The 14,298-nt window shown below is 40.9% G+C and overlaps 1 protein-coding gene across 20 annotated transcripts in view; it reads left to right on the top strand.

Moving 5' to 3' along the window:
- Positions 1-14,298, top strand: part of BBX (BBX high mobility group box domain containing) — a 153,659-nt gene that overhangs the window by 89,779 nt on the left and 49,582 nt on the right. For all 20 annotated transcript variants that reach the window (XM_065829414.2, XM_071808514.1, XM_071808489.1 and 17 more), the window contains 3 exons: positions 1,785-1,983; positions 5,528-5,595; positions 9,608-9,688. In XM_065829414.2, the coding sequence (XP_065685486.2) occupies positions 1,785-1,983; positions 5,528-5,595; positions 9,608-9,688 (348 nt within the window). The remainder of the gene's footprint in view (positions 1-1,784; positions 1,984-5,527; positions 5,596-9,607; positions 9,689-14,298) is intronic.

Genomic DNA, 14,298 nt, shown 5'->3' with positions numbered 1-14,298 from the left:
GCTGGAAATGTGATTTGTGAGTGGGCTGTGGCTTTAACAATGGAAAGCAAAGCTGCTGCTCTCTGTATTTCCTTTCCACCTCTTCCCTTACCCCCTTCCCTTCCCTCTGCCAGGCTATTTTTGTGATGTACTGAACTCCCAAACCAAACTGAGGGAAAGGAAAAAGAGAGGTGTTGCAGTCCTTAGTTTGCAGAGGTAATACATACACTCCGTTCACAAAATACAGTTTGTATGTAGGTCAGCAGTCCCTGCAGATTTTTATTATTTATAACTATTTCTATAAATACAGGACTTAACACAGCAGGTTCACACAATACTATGCTTCTTGTAAACTGAATTGTTTTTATCCTTGCTATAGTCTGGAGGTAGCAAGCACCAGCCAATAGATTAAGATGGAAATGAAAGTAAGCGATGCACATGCGATGGTGATGCTGCCATGAGGCATGCCATTTACTAATCTGGGAGAACACTGCAGTGACTCTATCAGAGGACAAGGTTTTCAGTCCTATTTCTGTATTTGATACCCAAGGGACATTTTTTTCCGCTCTGTGTGTGGTTCTGTGCAGACATGTACATGAAACACAGGTGCGTCTCTGTACCATAACCAGGACTGATGACAGCTGGGAGGGTGGGAACATGTGTAATTGCAGAAGAAACTTCCTGCAGCTGCCCTACCACACACTTCAGGGTAAAACCTCTTTTGGTTGTTTGCTGCTGTCAAGAGCTACCAAGGGCATCAGGAGGTGTTTGGTTCCTTCTTTCTACGCTCAGCACTGGTACTTACTGGGGAGGCTCCCACAGCAGCCAGGGCTCCACCTCCTATCAGTTATTGGGCAAACATTTGCAGCTGGAATGCGCGGCATGTCCCTCTGGTTCACCTGTTCTCTATCTTGCAGAGCAGCACATTTAAAATACTGAAATGTGCTCTTTTTATTGCTGTTAACATCCAAAAATCTTTTTTTGGTCTGGTCAGCAAGATACTTGGAAAACTTCACTGTTGCGTTTTGTGAATAAAATGGGTCCACATCCTTCCCTTACCTCCCAAACTGTGTAGGATCCTGACTTTTTCCCCACACCACTCATGTGTAGTCTGGCTTGGTTCCTTTTGCTGCCTCATATTAAGAATATAGCAAACAACTGAGATGTGTGCTCAAGGCGAAAGAAAGTTTTAAATGGCCCTAAGTTTATTTTATGCAACCACGCAGCATGGTACATTTTCACTGGTACGCTGGGATGGTGTATTGGAAGTTACTGAAAATGAGATGATACTGGTAGTGGTTTATTTTCCGTGGCTGGCTTGGGAAAGCGTGTGCTCAAATATTCTAAAATACAGAACTATTAGATAAAAATGAGTGCAAGGTAAGGAGCATCATGCTGCATTTATTGCTAAATGCATCTTTTCATGTCATTCAAACTAGAAAGTAAAGAAACATTGTACCTGCAGAAGAATTCAAATGAATGTCTTTGTTTCCCAGAGAGTGAGCATACAGGCACTGGGGAGCAGTTTACAGGATTGGAACTTTAGCCTGCTCTGGGTGATAAACCCTCAGGAAAGGAAAGAGAAACCTCACTTTTTAAAATACAGTTCTACTTGTCTTAATATTTCTTCTTAATAGATTGCGTTAGTGATCAGATTCTAAACGTGTCATTAAACTGTTAAAAAATCAAGATATTTAAGGATTATTTACTGTATGAAATCCTCTTACACTCAGTGCACTCTACTGCCCTGTGGATAGTATAATGTTATGACTGGCATGACTGGTAATCTTCCTTTTCTTTTCTAGTACAAGGATGCATTTATGAAAGCAAATCCAGGGTACAAGTGGTGCCCCACAACAAACAAACCTGTGAAAACCCAGTCATCCACCGTCACAAACAGGAAAAAACTATGGGCCTTTGCATCAGACTCCGCAAAAGATTTACCAAGCCCAAGAAGAGTAACAAAAAGTGAAGAAATGCCACAGCTTAACTTCGCGATGGCAGGTGAGATTTCCATCCATGTTACTCAGATGCAATATCCTCATTTTGTTTGAGGATGTGGCCTTGAAATTGAACTGCAGTACCAGTTTTATTTACTGAGCATGGTACTATAGTGCAGATCATTTTCATGTCCCAAATTAGGTTGCCAAGACTTTTGTTAAACCAACTTTCTTAAGATTTCCTTGGTGCATGATTGCTTTCAACAGTCCAGATAGGTGGCATCGTAACTCATTTGGGGTCCAGATTTGGTTGATTTTTAATTCTAGCTTATCTGCTGTTAATTTTCTAGTCGAAAAGGAAAATGCTGATTGTGTCCATTTGTTTTCTGTTTCACTGAGTGTTGTACTGTGTTTAATAATTTGCTGTTACAAAAATAATACACGAATGTCTATGAAGTTGGAGGTGGTAATGTTCTTGTGGAGGAATGTACTGCTGGAGCTAACTTTTTTGTATTTAAATGAAGAATACTTTAATTTGACTTAAAATATGCTCTTTTGCCCATTATACCTTGGGGGGCGGATTCTGTCTAACCATTTAAAAAAAAAAAAATTAAAATCTGGGAATAAGTGTAGGTGGAGCACCTGAACTGGTGAAAGGCAGATAATCTCTTGCTGATATCCACAAATAACAGAACTGTTGCAATCATGACCTTGAAATACAGAGACATTAAATACTGGCAGCTTAAGAACCTAACAGTCAAGGGAGAAAGTAGTTTTTCCCCACCACTCTTTCTTCCTTTTGTTGTTGTTTAAAGTTTCAAACTTTACAAATACATTTGAAATTCATTTGAAACTTTATTGTATCCTACCTGGTTTATGAGAAGTGTGTGGCAGATAGGACTTTTCTACTTAGAGATGTCATGAGCTGGAGAGTGGAAAATGGTTTCACAGAACAGATGTAAAAGGATATAAAGGGATAAAAAGGCATGTGTACCTTTTTGCCAATATAATGGTATGAAAATTCCTGTAATTAAATTCCTTCTGGCTATGGAATATCTATGAAATATGACCAAAATAAAAGTTTTTTGTGCTACATAGTTATGATATATGGGACACCAATTCTAAAAATCACAAACCCCTTCATTCTGTTCTGCTTTTTCCATCAGGGGAGTAACTTTTATGTTCCTTAAAAGTTTATTGACTTAAGAGAGTGGAGCACCTCCCTTATGAGGAAAGGCTGAGGGAGCTGGGTCTCTTTAGTTTGGAGAAGAGGAGACTGAGGGGTGACCTCATTAATGTTTATAAATATGTAATGAGTGAGTGTCATGTGGATGGAGCCAGGCTCTTCTCGGTGACAACCAATGATAGGACAAGGGGCAATGGACACAAACTGGAACACAAAAGGTTCCACTTAAGTATGAGAAGAAACTGCTTCTCAGTGAGGGTATCAGAGCACTGGAACAGGCTGCCCAGGGAGCTTGTGGAGTCTCCTTCTCTGGAGACATTCAAACCCCACCTGAACACATTCCTGTGTAACCTCATCTAGGTGTTCCTGCTCTGGCAGGGGGATTGGACTTAGATGATCTTTGGAGGTCCCTTCCAATCCCTAACATTCTGTGATTCTATAACACACAGAACAAGTAGTGAGTATCTTCAAGATGTGTGTTGACTTGTCACTTCTTAATTGCTCTGATGCCCTCTTGTTTGAGGAACTGAACTGTTTGTGATCAGGTATTTTCATGGCAGAAAGTTCTGCGCTGGCAGTGTAGGTTCACTTACAAATTGTGCTTAGGTACTTGCTGGCCCTTCCCTTTTCCTGTCTCCATTTCTTCAACTATTTCTTGTTACTAGATCTTACACTTTTGATAGTGCCTTGCCTCTTTGTAGAAACTTAATATCTTTGGTCCCTCTTTTATTAAAAGTCAAAATTAAAAAAAAAAAAAAAAAACAACAAAAAAAACACCACTCCACATAGCTTCTACCTGTTTGTTATCATAAAGGAAAAAAATAATTTTGGTTGAACATTGGGTTTGAAGCCAGGTGCTGTTTAGACTGTGTTCTTACAATAATGAGCCACTGGTCTATCCTTGAGATATAGTGGATGAGCCTGGTTTATTCCCTTGGCTTTCCTCTGCTTTCATTTACTGATGTTTTAAGAGAGTGTTGAAAAAACTTAAACTGTGGATGTCAGTGTGAGAACTTTTGGCAACATCTGTGGTGTCGAATTGAACAGCAGCAGTGAGTATTCTCATGAACTGGACTTAGATCATCTATAGCACTAAATTGTTTGGAGGTTTACAGGTACAGGTTTGGCCCATGTCAGCTGAAAAGCTTGATGAATTTCTCAGCACCACCCATGAGTGGGAATGGGCCAGGGGATTTCCCAGTGGGCATTCTGGATGCAGCTATTCAGCATCCAAATTTTGCATTAAAAAATGCAACCGAACAGACAAGAGTTAATTGTGCCAGTTGGCCTCCATTCTAGGGGATGGTCCCAGGCACTTGTAATTTATTCTGTTAGAGAAAGCTTTTGTGTAGTTTAGAGAAAGGAAATGGGAAGATGTGGGTGCATGCTTAGTGAAACCTGGGCAAAGTTACGCATCTGTGGTGTCTCATCATTACTGAAGTTGTCTCAGCAATACAGTAAGGATAAAGCTTTCCTTTCTCTCACATTGTGGCGGTTGTGCGAGACATCTGGGCCACAGACCATCTCCCTCTCTCTGCTCGGCACTGTTAAGTCAGGCCTCTGCATGGCTTCCAAGGCACTCCCACAAAACCAGACAATTAGTCTTCATAATAATGAAGAGTGACCACTGTTCTGAGTGGAAAAGCCACTCCAGGAGTAATGCAGCGGCAGTGTTCATTTCGTTGCTTTCACTTCTTGTTGTCATTTTCAAAGCTCCAGAGATGCAGGAAGACTGGAGGCAAGAAGCTGTCAGCATCAAATACTTGGAGAAAGAACATTTATATCTCCACTTTACTTTTCTCAATTATGTATTGTATTGGCAGAGCAGCAAGTAGGCAGGCAGCTTGCCTGGCCAGTGCCTGCGCTGTTCTGGCACAGAGCATTAAGCGCTTCATGCTTCAGAGCTGTCAGGCTGGCACTTTTCACCAGTAAATGCAGCTCTAAATTAGAGCTAAATGAAAATAGAAATTTTGCTTCAGAGCTTGATCACGTCACTTTGTTCTATCCTTTTACTTGTTCAGTGGCTAAGGAAGAGAACCACTCCCTTGATAGGAGCATTCATTGAGTTACGAATGTGTGCAGTATTAGAGGATCTTTGTGTATGTTTATGTATGAGATCATTACAGTTGCTGTTTCAAAGATATCCATCTCTGTAGTACATAAAACCTTTGGCAGTAAAATTGTAAATCCATGCAATGAGGTGTTAAGCATACAAATCCAATTAAATCCTTCAAACAGCTTGGAAAGCCTCTCCCAGAGGGTACAGAAATGGTTATTTGTGCTTCTCTTGAACTGCCTTTTATGGCAGCTTGCTTAGAGTGTCTGTGACAAGTAGTCTTCTGGGGGGTTTAATGCCACAAATGGTAGGTTCTTTAAACAAGCAAATGAATAAATTTAAGACTTGGTTTTACCGTTTTAACAGATCCTACACAAATGGGAGGCCTGAGTATGCTGCTTCTAGCAGGGGAACATGCCCTGACTGCACAAGAGGTAAGGAACTCTCTTCTTTACCGTACCACGAGCTCTAAATGATATCACATCTATTAAAGTGTGTGTACATGTAAGATACGTGTGCATGTAAGATACATGTGCATATATATGGTTCGTAAACTGAGGGATCGTCAGACGTAAGATTACCTGTCAACATGCAGTTTGGCGGCTTGTGCATATGTATGAGTATACAGACTTGGGTGGCCTTTTAAGCAAAGGTCTTAACTACTATTATCATCTTAAACATTGTTAATAGAAAGGAGGGGCAACACTGGCATAGTTTGCTCAGAACTTGGGAGAAAATGAGGGCAAAATTATACTTACGTGTCTGCTAATCTCACATAAATGCATTTAGTGTCTGCTGATTTTTCTGTCAAGGGTATTTTAAATGGATGTGTAGGGACTTTTCAAGTCAGGTGTTTAACCTTAAGGCTGTCAGAAGCCCAGATGTCAGGTAACAGTCAACAGATGTCAGCGGAAGGATGCAAAGAGGCATCACAGCAATATTTACAAAATTGCTTTGAGGCTTCAGTCATCATCTCTGTATGTTGCCAGTTATAGTCCTGTTTTTGTCATTTTTTCAAAATACTATAGGGCTTTTCTTCTCATAACAGAATTCAGTGTCGGTACGTGACTAATCTCCAAGCAGTGGTTGGAGTTACTAAGCAGATACGCAGGAGAGCTACAGACCTTAGCAGCAGTAAGCGAAGAATTTGGCTATGTAGTGAGTTTGCACCTGGCTTCTGGGTCTTTTTCATCAGTTATGCCAGACTGTGGTGTTTATATGAGAATATTTTGTTGAACACCAGAGCAGAAACGCCAGAAGTGTCTGCTCCAGCTGTTGTCGTTGCATTAGCCAAGGCCTGGTCCTCACAGCAGGTCTGTGAGCAGAAAGGCTCATAAGGATGGGTGAGGAGCACTACATGCTTGCCCGAACCTTCCTCCCTCGCCTGTCAGGCCCTTTGCTTGCCCTACAGCAGCACCTAGTGGCCTTTTTGTACGTTACTGCCCAGAAATCCCGGATTTGTCGTGTAGCCCAAAACCTGGCTCTTCTACCAGTTTTCCCCCTTGCCACTACCCGGCACATCAGGACAGCGTTAAAGGTGAGCAGGGGCTGTCCTTCACCTTTGTTTGCCGTGACCCCTTTTAGAGCAGGGTACAGTAACCGGAAGGGAAAGGGAGGTTATGGAGGCGATCTACTTGTGATTTCCTTCTCTTCAAAATGAAAATGTCACCTTGCATGCAACGCCGGGACTGCACAGGGTGGTATTGCTCAGGGTATAAGTCAGAAGTGAAAAGTCTCTCAGTGTAGCTGAGGTCAAACTGGAAAGAGCAAAAGGGAAGAAATGAGATGTTGAGGATGTTTGCTTACATCAGGAAATGAAACATATGCAGTGGCACTATCTGTGTATCCCTTCCCTCTGGAAACTTTTCTAACGCTTTGATCAGGTTCAACCTGGCAAAGATCAGAAGTCCTGGAGATACAAAATTTCCCACAAGTCAGGAGTGTGTGGGAAGCAGCAGAGTAGAAGAAAAAAGCTCAAATTAGTTCTTCTGTCAAGCTAAGGCAAGAGCATTAACTTTTTAAAGGTAATGGAAGTTGATAGGAAGAGCATAGTTCTAACTACAAAATAATTTCTGAGTTACTAGGCACCAGCAATCTGTCCTTTACACACAAAGCTGTGGGAAACTGGGCTTCACACCTTCCATGGCTTGTGGTTCCTGTACTGCAAGGTGAACTTGGCCTCGGAGGCAGCAAGAAGGCTCGTTCTCCCTCTCTGCGCCTGCCCAGGGAGCAAGCACCTTATGGCACTGCTGTTAGAATCATAGAATCATGGAATAGTTTGGGTTGGAAGGGACCTTCAAAGGTCACCTAGTCCAACCCCCTGCAATGAGCAGGGACATCTGCAACTAGATCAGGTTGCTCAGAGCCCTGTCCAGCCTGGCCTGGAATGTCTCCAGGGATGGGGCATCTCCCACCTCTCTGGGCAACCTGGGCCAGTGTTTTACCACCCTCTTGAGGGCTCCTCTGCTCCACCACAGTGCTCCTGGGGTGCCACAGGGCAACGGCTCCCAAACCAGAGCTAGCTTGTACAGCAGCTTCCTCCCTCATGTTGCTTCTCCTGAGCAAAATAGCGCTGTTTCAAACAGCGCAATGAATAGGCTTCACCTGCAAACAAGCTGCTTCAATAGACACCGCTAACTAAGCTACATAAGGCAGCTGGTCGAACTGCACAAAATTTAAATTGTATAGGAAGCCAAAGCCCAAATTTGGTTATTCCTGGGAGAATCCCACCAGTGAAGTGACCTGAAATAACCAAATAAGCGTTCAAACGTGCAAGCAGCATCCTTATGTAATTCACGCCAATGCAGAGACTCAGGTCTTCAGAGACAAGTCACTCAACAGCAGCAAGTTTGCTTTGCATCCCTGGTGCAATCCATATCACTGCTGAGGCACAGACATCTTAAATAGATCATACAGAAACATGAGAAGAGCAGTAATAAACACTGCATCTATGAGAACAGTAACACAGACCACTGAAAAAGCAAAAGATAGGCATTAAAAATTCTGTCTTTGTAACCCTTTGGGTTGGTACGCTCCCATAGTACACCAATTAAAACATCCTGCTTGATGTTTAATAAATATAATGGAATCATAGATCAGAGGAGGCACTGTTACTACATGGTTTTATGGCAGGGAAGAAACAAGTTTGACTGTATATGTAAGCAAATTGTCTTGTGGTATAGTTCCCCTTGGCCTGTTGATTGCTACACTTGGATTTAGTGTTTTCAGGGGACTATGGGTAGCAGAATCCTGAAACAAAATGCCACTGCTGCTATTGCAGGGCTTAAGCATCTTGGACAAGCAGCAGCCAGAGCAGCAGTACAAACTGCATGTGCTGTAGGCCTGCTTATTCTGTGGTGCTTTGTACTTGCTGGCAACAGATGCAGTTGCTAGCTAAATCTCATGTGTGCATTCGCTAATAAATGCTATTAACATACTTGTCTTGGTAATGAATAAGAGAAAAACTACATTTACATCGAAATGTTTTAAATAAGATGAAATTTCCTGAAAAATTTAAAATGGTTAAGGAAAAAAAAGTCCATCCTGTTGTTTTTCCTAAAAATTCTACAAAGCCTCCTTCCTTTCTTCTGTTTCCTATAAACCGTGTTATATACTTTATTTTATAATAACAGTACCTTATGCTTCTAGGAGTTATGCATGTAAATCTTTTACACTCAAGTGTGACATTAAATGAATGTATCTTAGCTGATACAATTCCTTTACAGAACGATGCTTGATTAATACATTTCTGGCTAATAAGAGTGGTATGGATAAGCTTTGTGTTAATTCAGCTAAGGCTGTTGTTTCTGAACAGTCATTTCTTTGTAGTTTGATTCCAGAAGTTACAACACTTTCTTGCACTGTTTCTCATAAGCATCCCTAAATGGATGTTTGGGTACATTATTTGAATAATTTTAAGCTTGCGGTACTCTTAACTACCTATTTTTATGCTGTCAGGTAGTTGGGGTTTATTTTTCTAATAAGTTTTTTCTGTCACTTAGCAACCTTTAGTGTCTTCAAAATTTTTGGTTTTAGCTTCTGAGTAATTTACTTATTCAGAAATGCAGTACAAATTACAGATATAGCAGTGTTGATAGCATCACCAATACGAGGTAATTGTGTGTGTAGCCCAATATGATCGGTTTAGTATTCTGTTGCATAAAACTCTTTTCAAAGTTTGGAATTATAAAAGAGAAAAAAAAAATCCCAGGTATTTTGGGGGTCGTCTTCTTCTTAGGTGATTTTCAAATGCATTAAAACGGGCGCTAAGCTATGTTTTCACCCATAAATTTGATTTAACCTGTCCAGGGTTGAAACATCAGAGTACCCGTTTTCTCTTAAATGCTGCTTCTTGTTACTGCTGCCTGGTATTTTGTTTTGCTCACTGTTGTTCTTAGCTTCAAAGAAGCACCTTTGAGGTCTTACTCTGCATGCTTCTTGTTTCAGGTTTCCTCGAGTACTTGTCAATCTGATGCAACTAATTCTATGGAAACCTGTCAGAAGTCGTCATTGTTTCAATTTGCAGAGGTGAGTTTCTTTTAAAAAGGTTGTCTTCCCTGGTGTCTTCCTTTTGAGAAGGATCTGATAATCACCTGAAAGAGGAAATCAAGAAAATCATAAAATTCGTGCTTTTATTTCTTCTTTCTTTTTGGATTTACGATACTGGATCATTTATCAGGTAAATAGCTCAGAGTGGAAGTGCAAGAGGAGAGTGTGTTCAGGAACATACTGGAAACCATAGAGCAATAATGGAGCAGTGGTTTAAACAGTAATTTAGAGATGTGTTGTTCCTGCACTTAGTCTTAAACTAGAGTCTTCCTAACTAAAGTTTTAACATGTATATTTGGATGTTACACTATGTCCTTTAGCTATTGTGGCTTCTTTAGTCGTTGACTCCATCAAAAACAACTGTAGTTGTGGAATTTCCATAATATTCTTCTATTCTATAACCACCAAATAGCTTTATGCAACTATGCTTTAGTTCTGCGATGTGCAACATTTTTGTCAACATATTTCCAGTTATTGCTAGAAGTGAAGCTGTGGTATTCTGTGCTTTTTAAAAGTATATACTACTTCATCCAAGTTTGAGTGGTTTTATTGGCATAACTAACATGACAGCTTGCAGAGAATCCTGTTCCTTGTATATATCTTTCCAGCTTTTGAAATAATTGCAATCAAGTGACATATAAAATTTTAGCTGTAGAAATATTGATTATAATACAGGACACTGGGTGGTGTTTGAGTAAGTACAAGTGGAAAGAAACTTTGTCATAGCAGGGGCTTTGTTACCTGTTTTCACATCAGCTGTTAATCTGACTCCTGTGTCTTTAATACTCATTGCTGCGTGTACCTTCATACTTCTCCCTAAATGTCATCACTTACGGAACAGATGCATTGAAATCCTAGCACACAGAAAATGTGATTCGGTTTGTTTTCTCTTTAACATCAACTCACAAGACCTTGAGTTCTAACATAAGATCTGAGGCTTTCCAGCACTGATCCTTTATTTCTGATTAAAGGTGGTGGCCACAGTGAAGTACATAACCTGTAATTAGGCTCTTAACCTGCTTGCTTGTGAAGAAGAGGAAATGTCTGGCATGCCAACAACGAAGAGCAGTACTTAAATCTTCTTAAAATTGGTTAATTCCAGTGTCACTTTTCATACTTGTATGGTAATAATTCATCATCCATCTTCCAGTATTTCTAAGATGCTTTTGCGAACTTATACTGTCAGTTGAGCAATGTCATACTTTGTATAGTTCCTCTTGATAACTGTGTCTTGAATTTCACTGATAAGTCTTTCAAATAGCAAGACAAGTACCAGCTCACTTAAATGTTTCAGTTCATTTTACAGTGCCCAGGCAAGGCAGTGCCAGGGCTGTATGGGAGCAGGCAGGAGCTGTGCTGTGGGCTGCAAGATACGCTCTTGCTAAGGGTTTGTGACACCTAGCTTTTCCTTACTGTCCAGAGAAGAACTTCAGTGGGTGCCAGGAAACAAGATCATCTGCACTGGTAATTCATGCAGCTTAGAAGTAGCTCACTGACGATCAGTAATTAGAAATCCATATTAGCTAGTTTTACTTTTCAAGCATGTTAAACAGCCTATAGCAAAGCTGCACCGAACCAGTGCATGGTGGTATGTGTGTCAGTGGCAAAACTGGTAGTTGCACCAAGGTCTGACATTAGTCAGAGGTGTCATTTGGAACAAAAATCGACACAGGTTAAACAGTATAAAATGCAGTTAGCTTAGTGTCTGGGATAGATTTGGTATCTCAGAGTACCTGCAGGCATTGTGTCCGTGTCCACGCTTACCTTCTTTGCTGAACAGCACTTTGTGCCCTGTCAGCACCATGGTTCTGCTGTCTCAGGTCTTTCACTGAACTGTGAAATACAGTATAGCGGGGGGAATAAACATCAATTGGGTGAGATGTTGGCCAGTTCTACCAGCTGTAGCATACACAAAAGATACTGAGCTTGTGAATGTTACCTGGCCTGCCATACCAAAGGACCACTGCAGGCATATTTTCCAAATGGCCTTTTAATTTACATCTGGGAAAACAGAAAATAAAATACATTCTGAAATGACACTATGCACTGCCTATGGAAGAGGATGCAGCAGTATAAAATGACAACTCGCCTGGAGGCAGGAATCCTTTGAAAAATAACGTTGCAGGTCAAAGGAAGCTTATCTCAGCAACCACAAGGATATGTAACAGCATTGTTAGGTGGTGACTTATAAGCCTCGAAATTACCGATCAGTATGTAAACTATCCTCCTTCTTCCACATATTGAAGATTGGGAGTTCTTAAAGATCACTTTTAAGAATTCCTCCCATGTGTTTAATGTGCCTCTGTGAATTGACTTTCCATATATATACTCTTCTTGCCCGTTTGGGGGAGTCTGGTACTGCTTGCAGAATCAGTGGTGCTACAGGTATATTCAGGGTGTGTCTGAAAAGACAGATTGGAGCTGGTGCTGTTGTGGAAGAGCCTATTTGTTATTCTGTGTGACTACATACAGCATGCTTATTTCTGTTAAATGTTGAACTAATTGTGTACCTTGTGTTTTTAGCTTGATTAGGATGTATTTCTTGATGTGTTTCTTAGGAGGCTCAGTTAGGAAAAAACAATTTACTGATCCAGGGGCCTGACTACAGACACCCCTATAAAAGATACAGTAAATACCTGTAATCATGAAGGTGTTTTTGTATGTGCCACCTTTTTAAAAGCTAGGAGTTAATCTGGAAAGTTATTTTGAAAAAATTAGTGGAATTGAGCAGGGTAAAGCTGTGTGCTGAAGGCAGCTTTTTAAATCAAGTAAAATATACAAGCTGGAGAACATTTCTTGTGAATTTTATTGCAAAATATTGCACAAGTGAATCTGTTAACTTAGTTTCAAAAATCGTAACCATCTTACATTTTAATTGAACAGTAATTCTAGGTATCTGCAGATCTGAACTGCCTTTAGTACAGCGTTTTCAAATTGTCATGTTAAACCTGACTTGGCCATGCTTTCAAACTTCAACAGATCCTGAAATTATTTCCTCCCTAATTGAACAAACAACAAAATAACAAGCCTGAAAACTGTCATAGAGACGTGAGAGTGCATTGAGTTGCATACCAGTATGCCAAGCCAACTCATTTGGCACAACGGAGCGCATGTATGAATCATCAAATGTTAGGTAGAGGTGCTTAGAAAGTTAATTAGAAACTGGAGAGGACAGTTTTAAAGTCAAAGTTAATCTCATTTTCTTGTGAAAATATTAAATTGTGTGTGCAGTTGGAGGGAGTTGTATTTTCTTTTTATATTTTTTTTCAATGTCTAGAAATAAGGAATAGAAATCTGGACAAGAAAAAAAAAATCTTGTTGACCATGGTTATTCTTCCTGTGTTACACTATTGTTGTGAAACCTTAATGACGGTGATTAAAATGGCATTATTCTAAGATTGCAGCCTGGTTTCGTTTCAGTTGTTCCAGGGGAAAGTGTTGAGCCTACTACAGAACCTCTTTAAGCTTTCTCCCTCAGCTATTAAAGCTGCTGGTGCTCTTTCAAATATAAGGGCTTTCAATTTGCACAGGGTGTCTTTGTCAAGTTTGGCAAAAATCCCGTTCTTTACTGTGCCACCTCTTACTGGGTCCTGTCTATATGAACCCATTATTGCATTTAGTAAGCTGAATTATGGTAAGCAATTTGCAGTAGGCTGCTGTCAGCAATGTACAAAGGAAAAGAGAGAGGAAGAGAAAGTAGTTATTTAGCCAGTAGCCAAGTAGACCTGTGAAGAAATGTGAAGTGTGCTGTGGTCTGATGTGCCCGGAGACTTTTGGCAGACGTCCCAGCTCAGTTTTGGTTCTGGCTGGGTGTTCTTCATATGTTCCCTTTCTCTTCGCCGCCTGTGTAACAGGGTGAGTAAGAGTGCCTCTTTGTGAAGACAGCAGTCCCATTGAGTAGACTTGTCATTTAAAATGGGCACCTTTACCCCAGGAATACAAGTCCCCTGTCACTCAGAAACAGCTCATTATATGTAGACGTAGCATGGGAGTTTTTCTACTTTATAGCCTCGGTTAGCCTTTCATCTGTTTGTCTGCCCCAAGTGCCATAGTCTTCAAATTAAAGCTGCTGAGTATGTGGCTAATGAGGCCTACCCGGTGCCTTGCACAACAGATAATGAAGATCCCAGGAGTGAAACTTGGTTGGATCCTGCGGGTGCGCAGGCAAGTGCTTTGGAGGTCTTCAGAGATGACGTGACATCCTCGTAAGTTTTTTTAGAAATTTGAAGTGTTGCCAAGTTATGGCGAAGTGGCTTTCTCATTCTGCTCTGATCTTGGAAGTTCTTGGCCCTACTTTTGTCCTTCTCGTGTATACCTTTTCTGGAAAGCCATTATCTAGGCCAGTGTTTTCAGCGCAGTGGGCTGTGTTCCGTAGCACGGTGGCTTTTGGCAGGCTGTCTGCTCACACGTGCTGGTGCTGTCATCCTCTTTGCCATGCGAGGGAAGCAGAGCAGATGGGACCCCTTGCTCTCTTGGTCTTACTTGGATGCGTGTTTGGCAAATGAAAGCAGATGGCGATGACTGCTTCACAGGGAAGAAACGCAAGCACCTCTTAGATTTACTGAGCTAAACTCTCATCTGTTATTAAA

The sequence above is a fragment of the Patagioenas fasciata genome, chromosome 1, assembly GCF_037038585.1.
Source record: "Patagioenas fasciata isolate bPatFas1 chromosome 1, bPatFas1.hap1, whole genome shotgun sequence".
Taxonomy (NCBI): Eukaryota; Metazoa; Chordata; class Aves; order Columbiformes; family Columbidae; genus Patagioenas; species Patagioenas fasciata.
The sequence above is the reverse complement of the archived record's forward strand: the minus strand, read 5'-3'. Positions and strand labels throughout refer to the sequence as shown.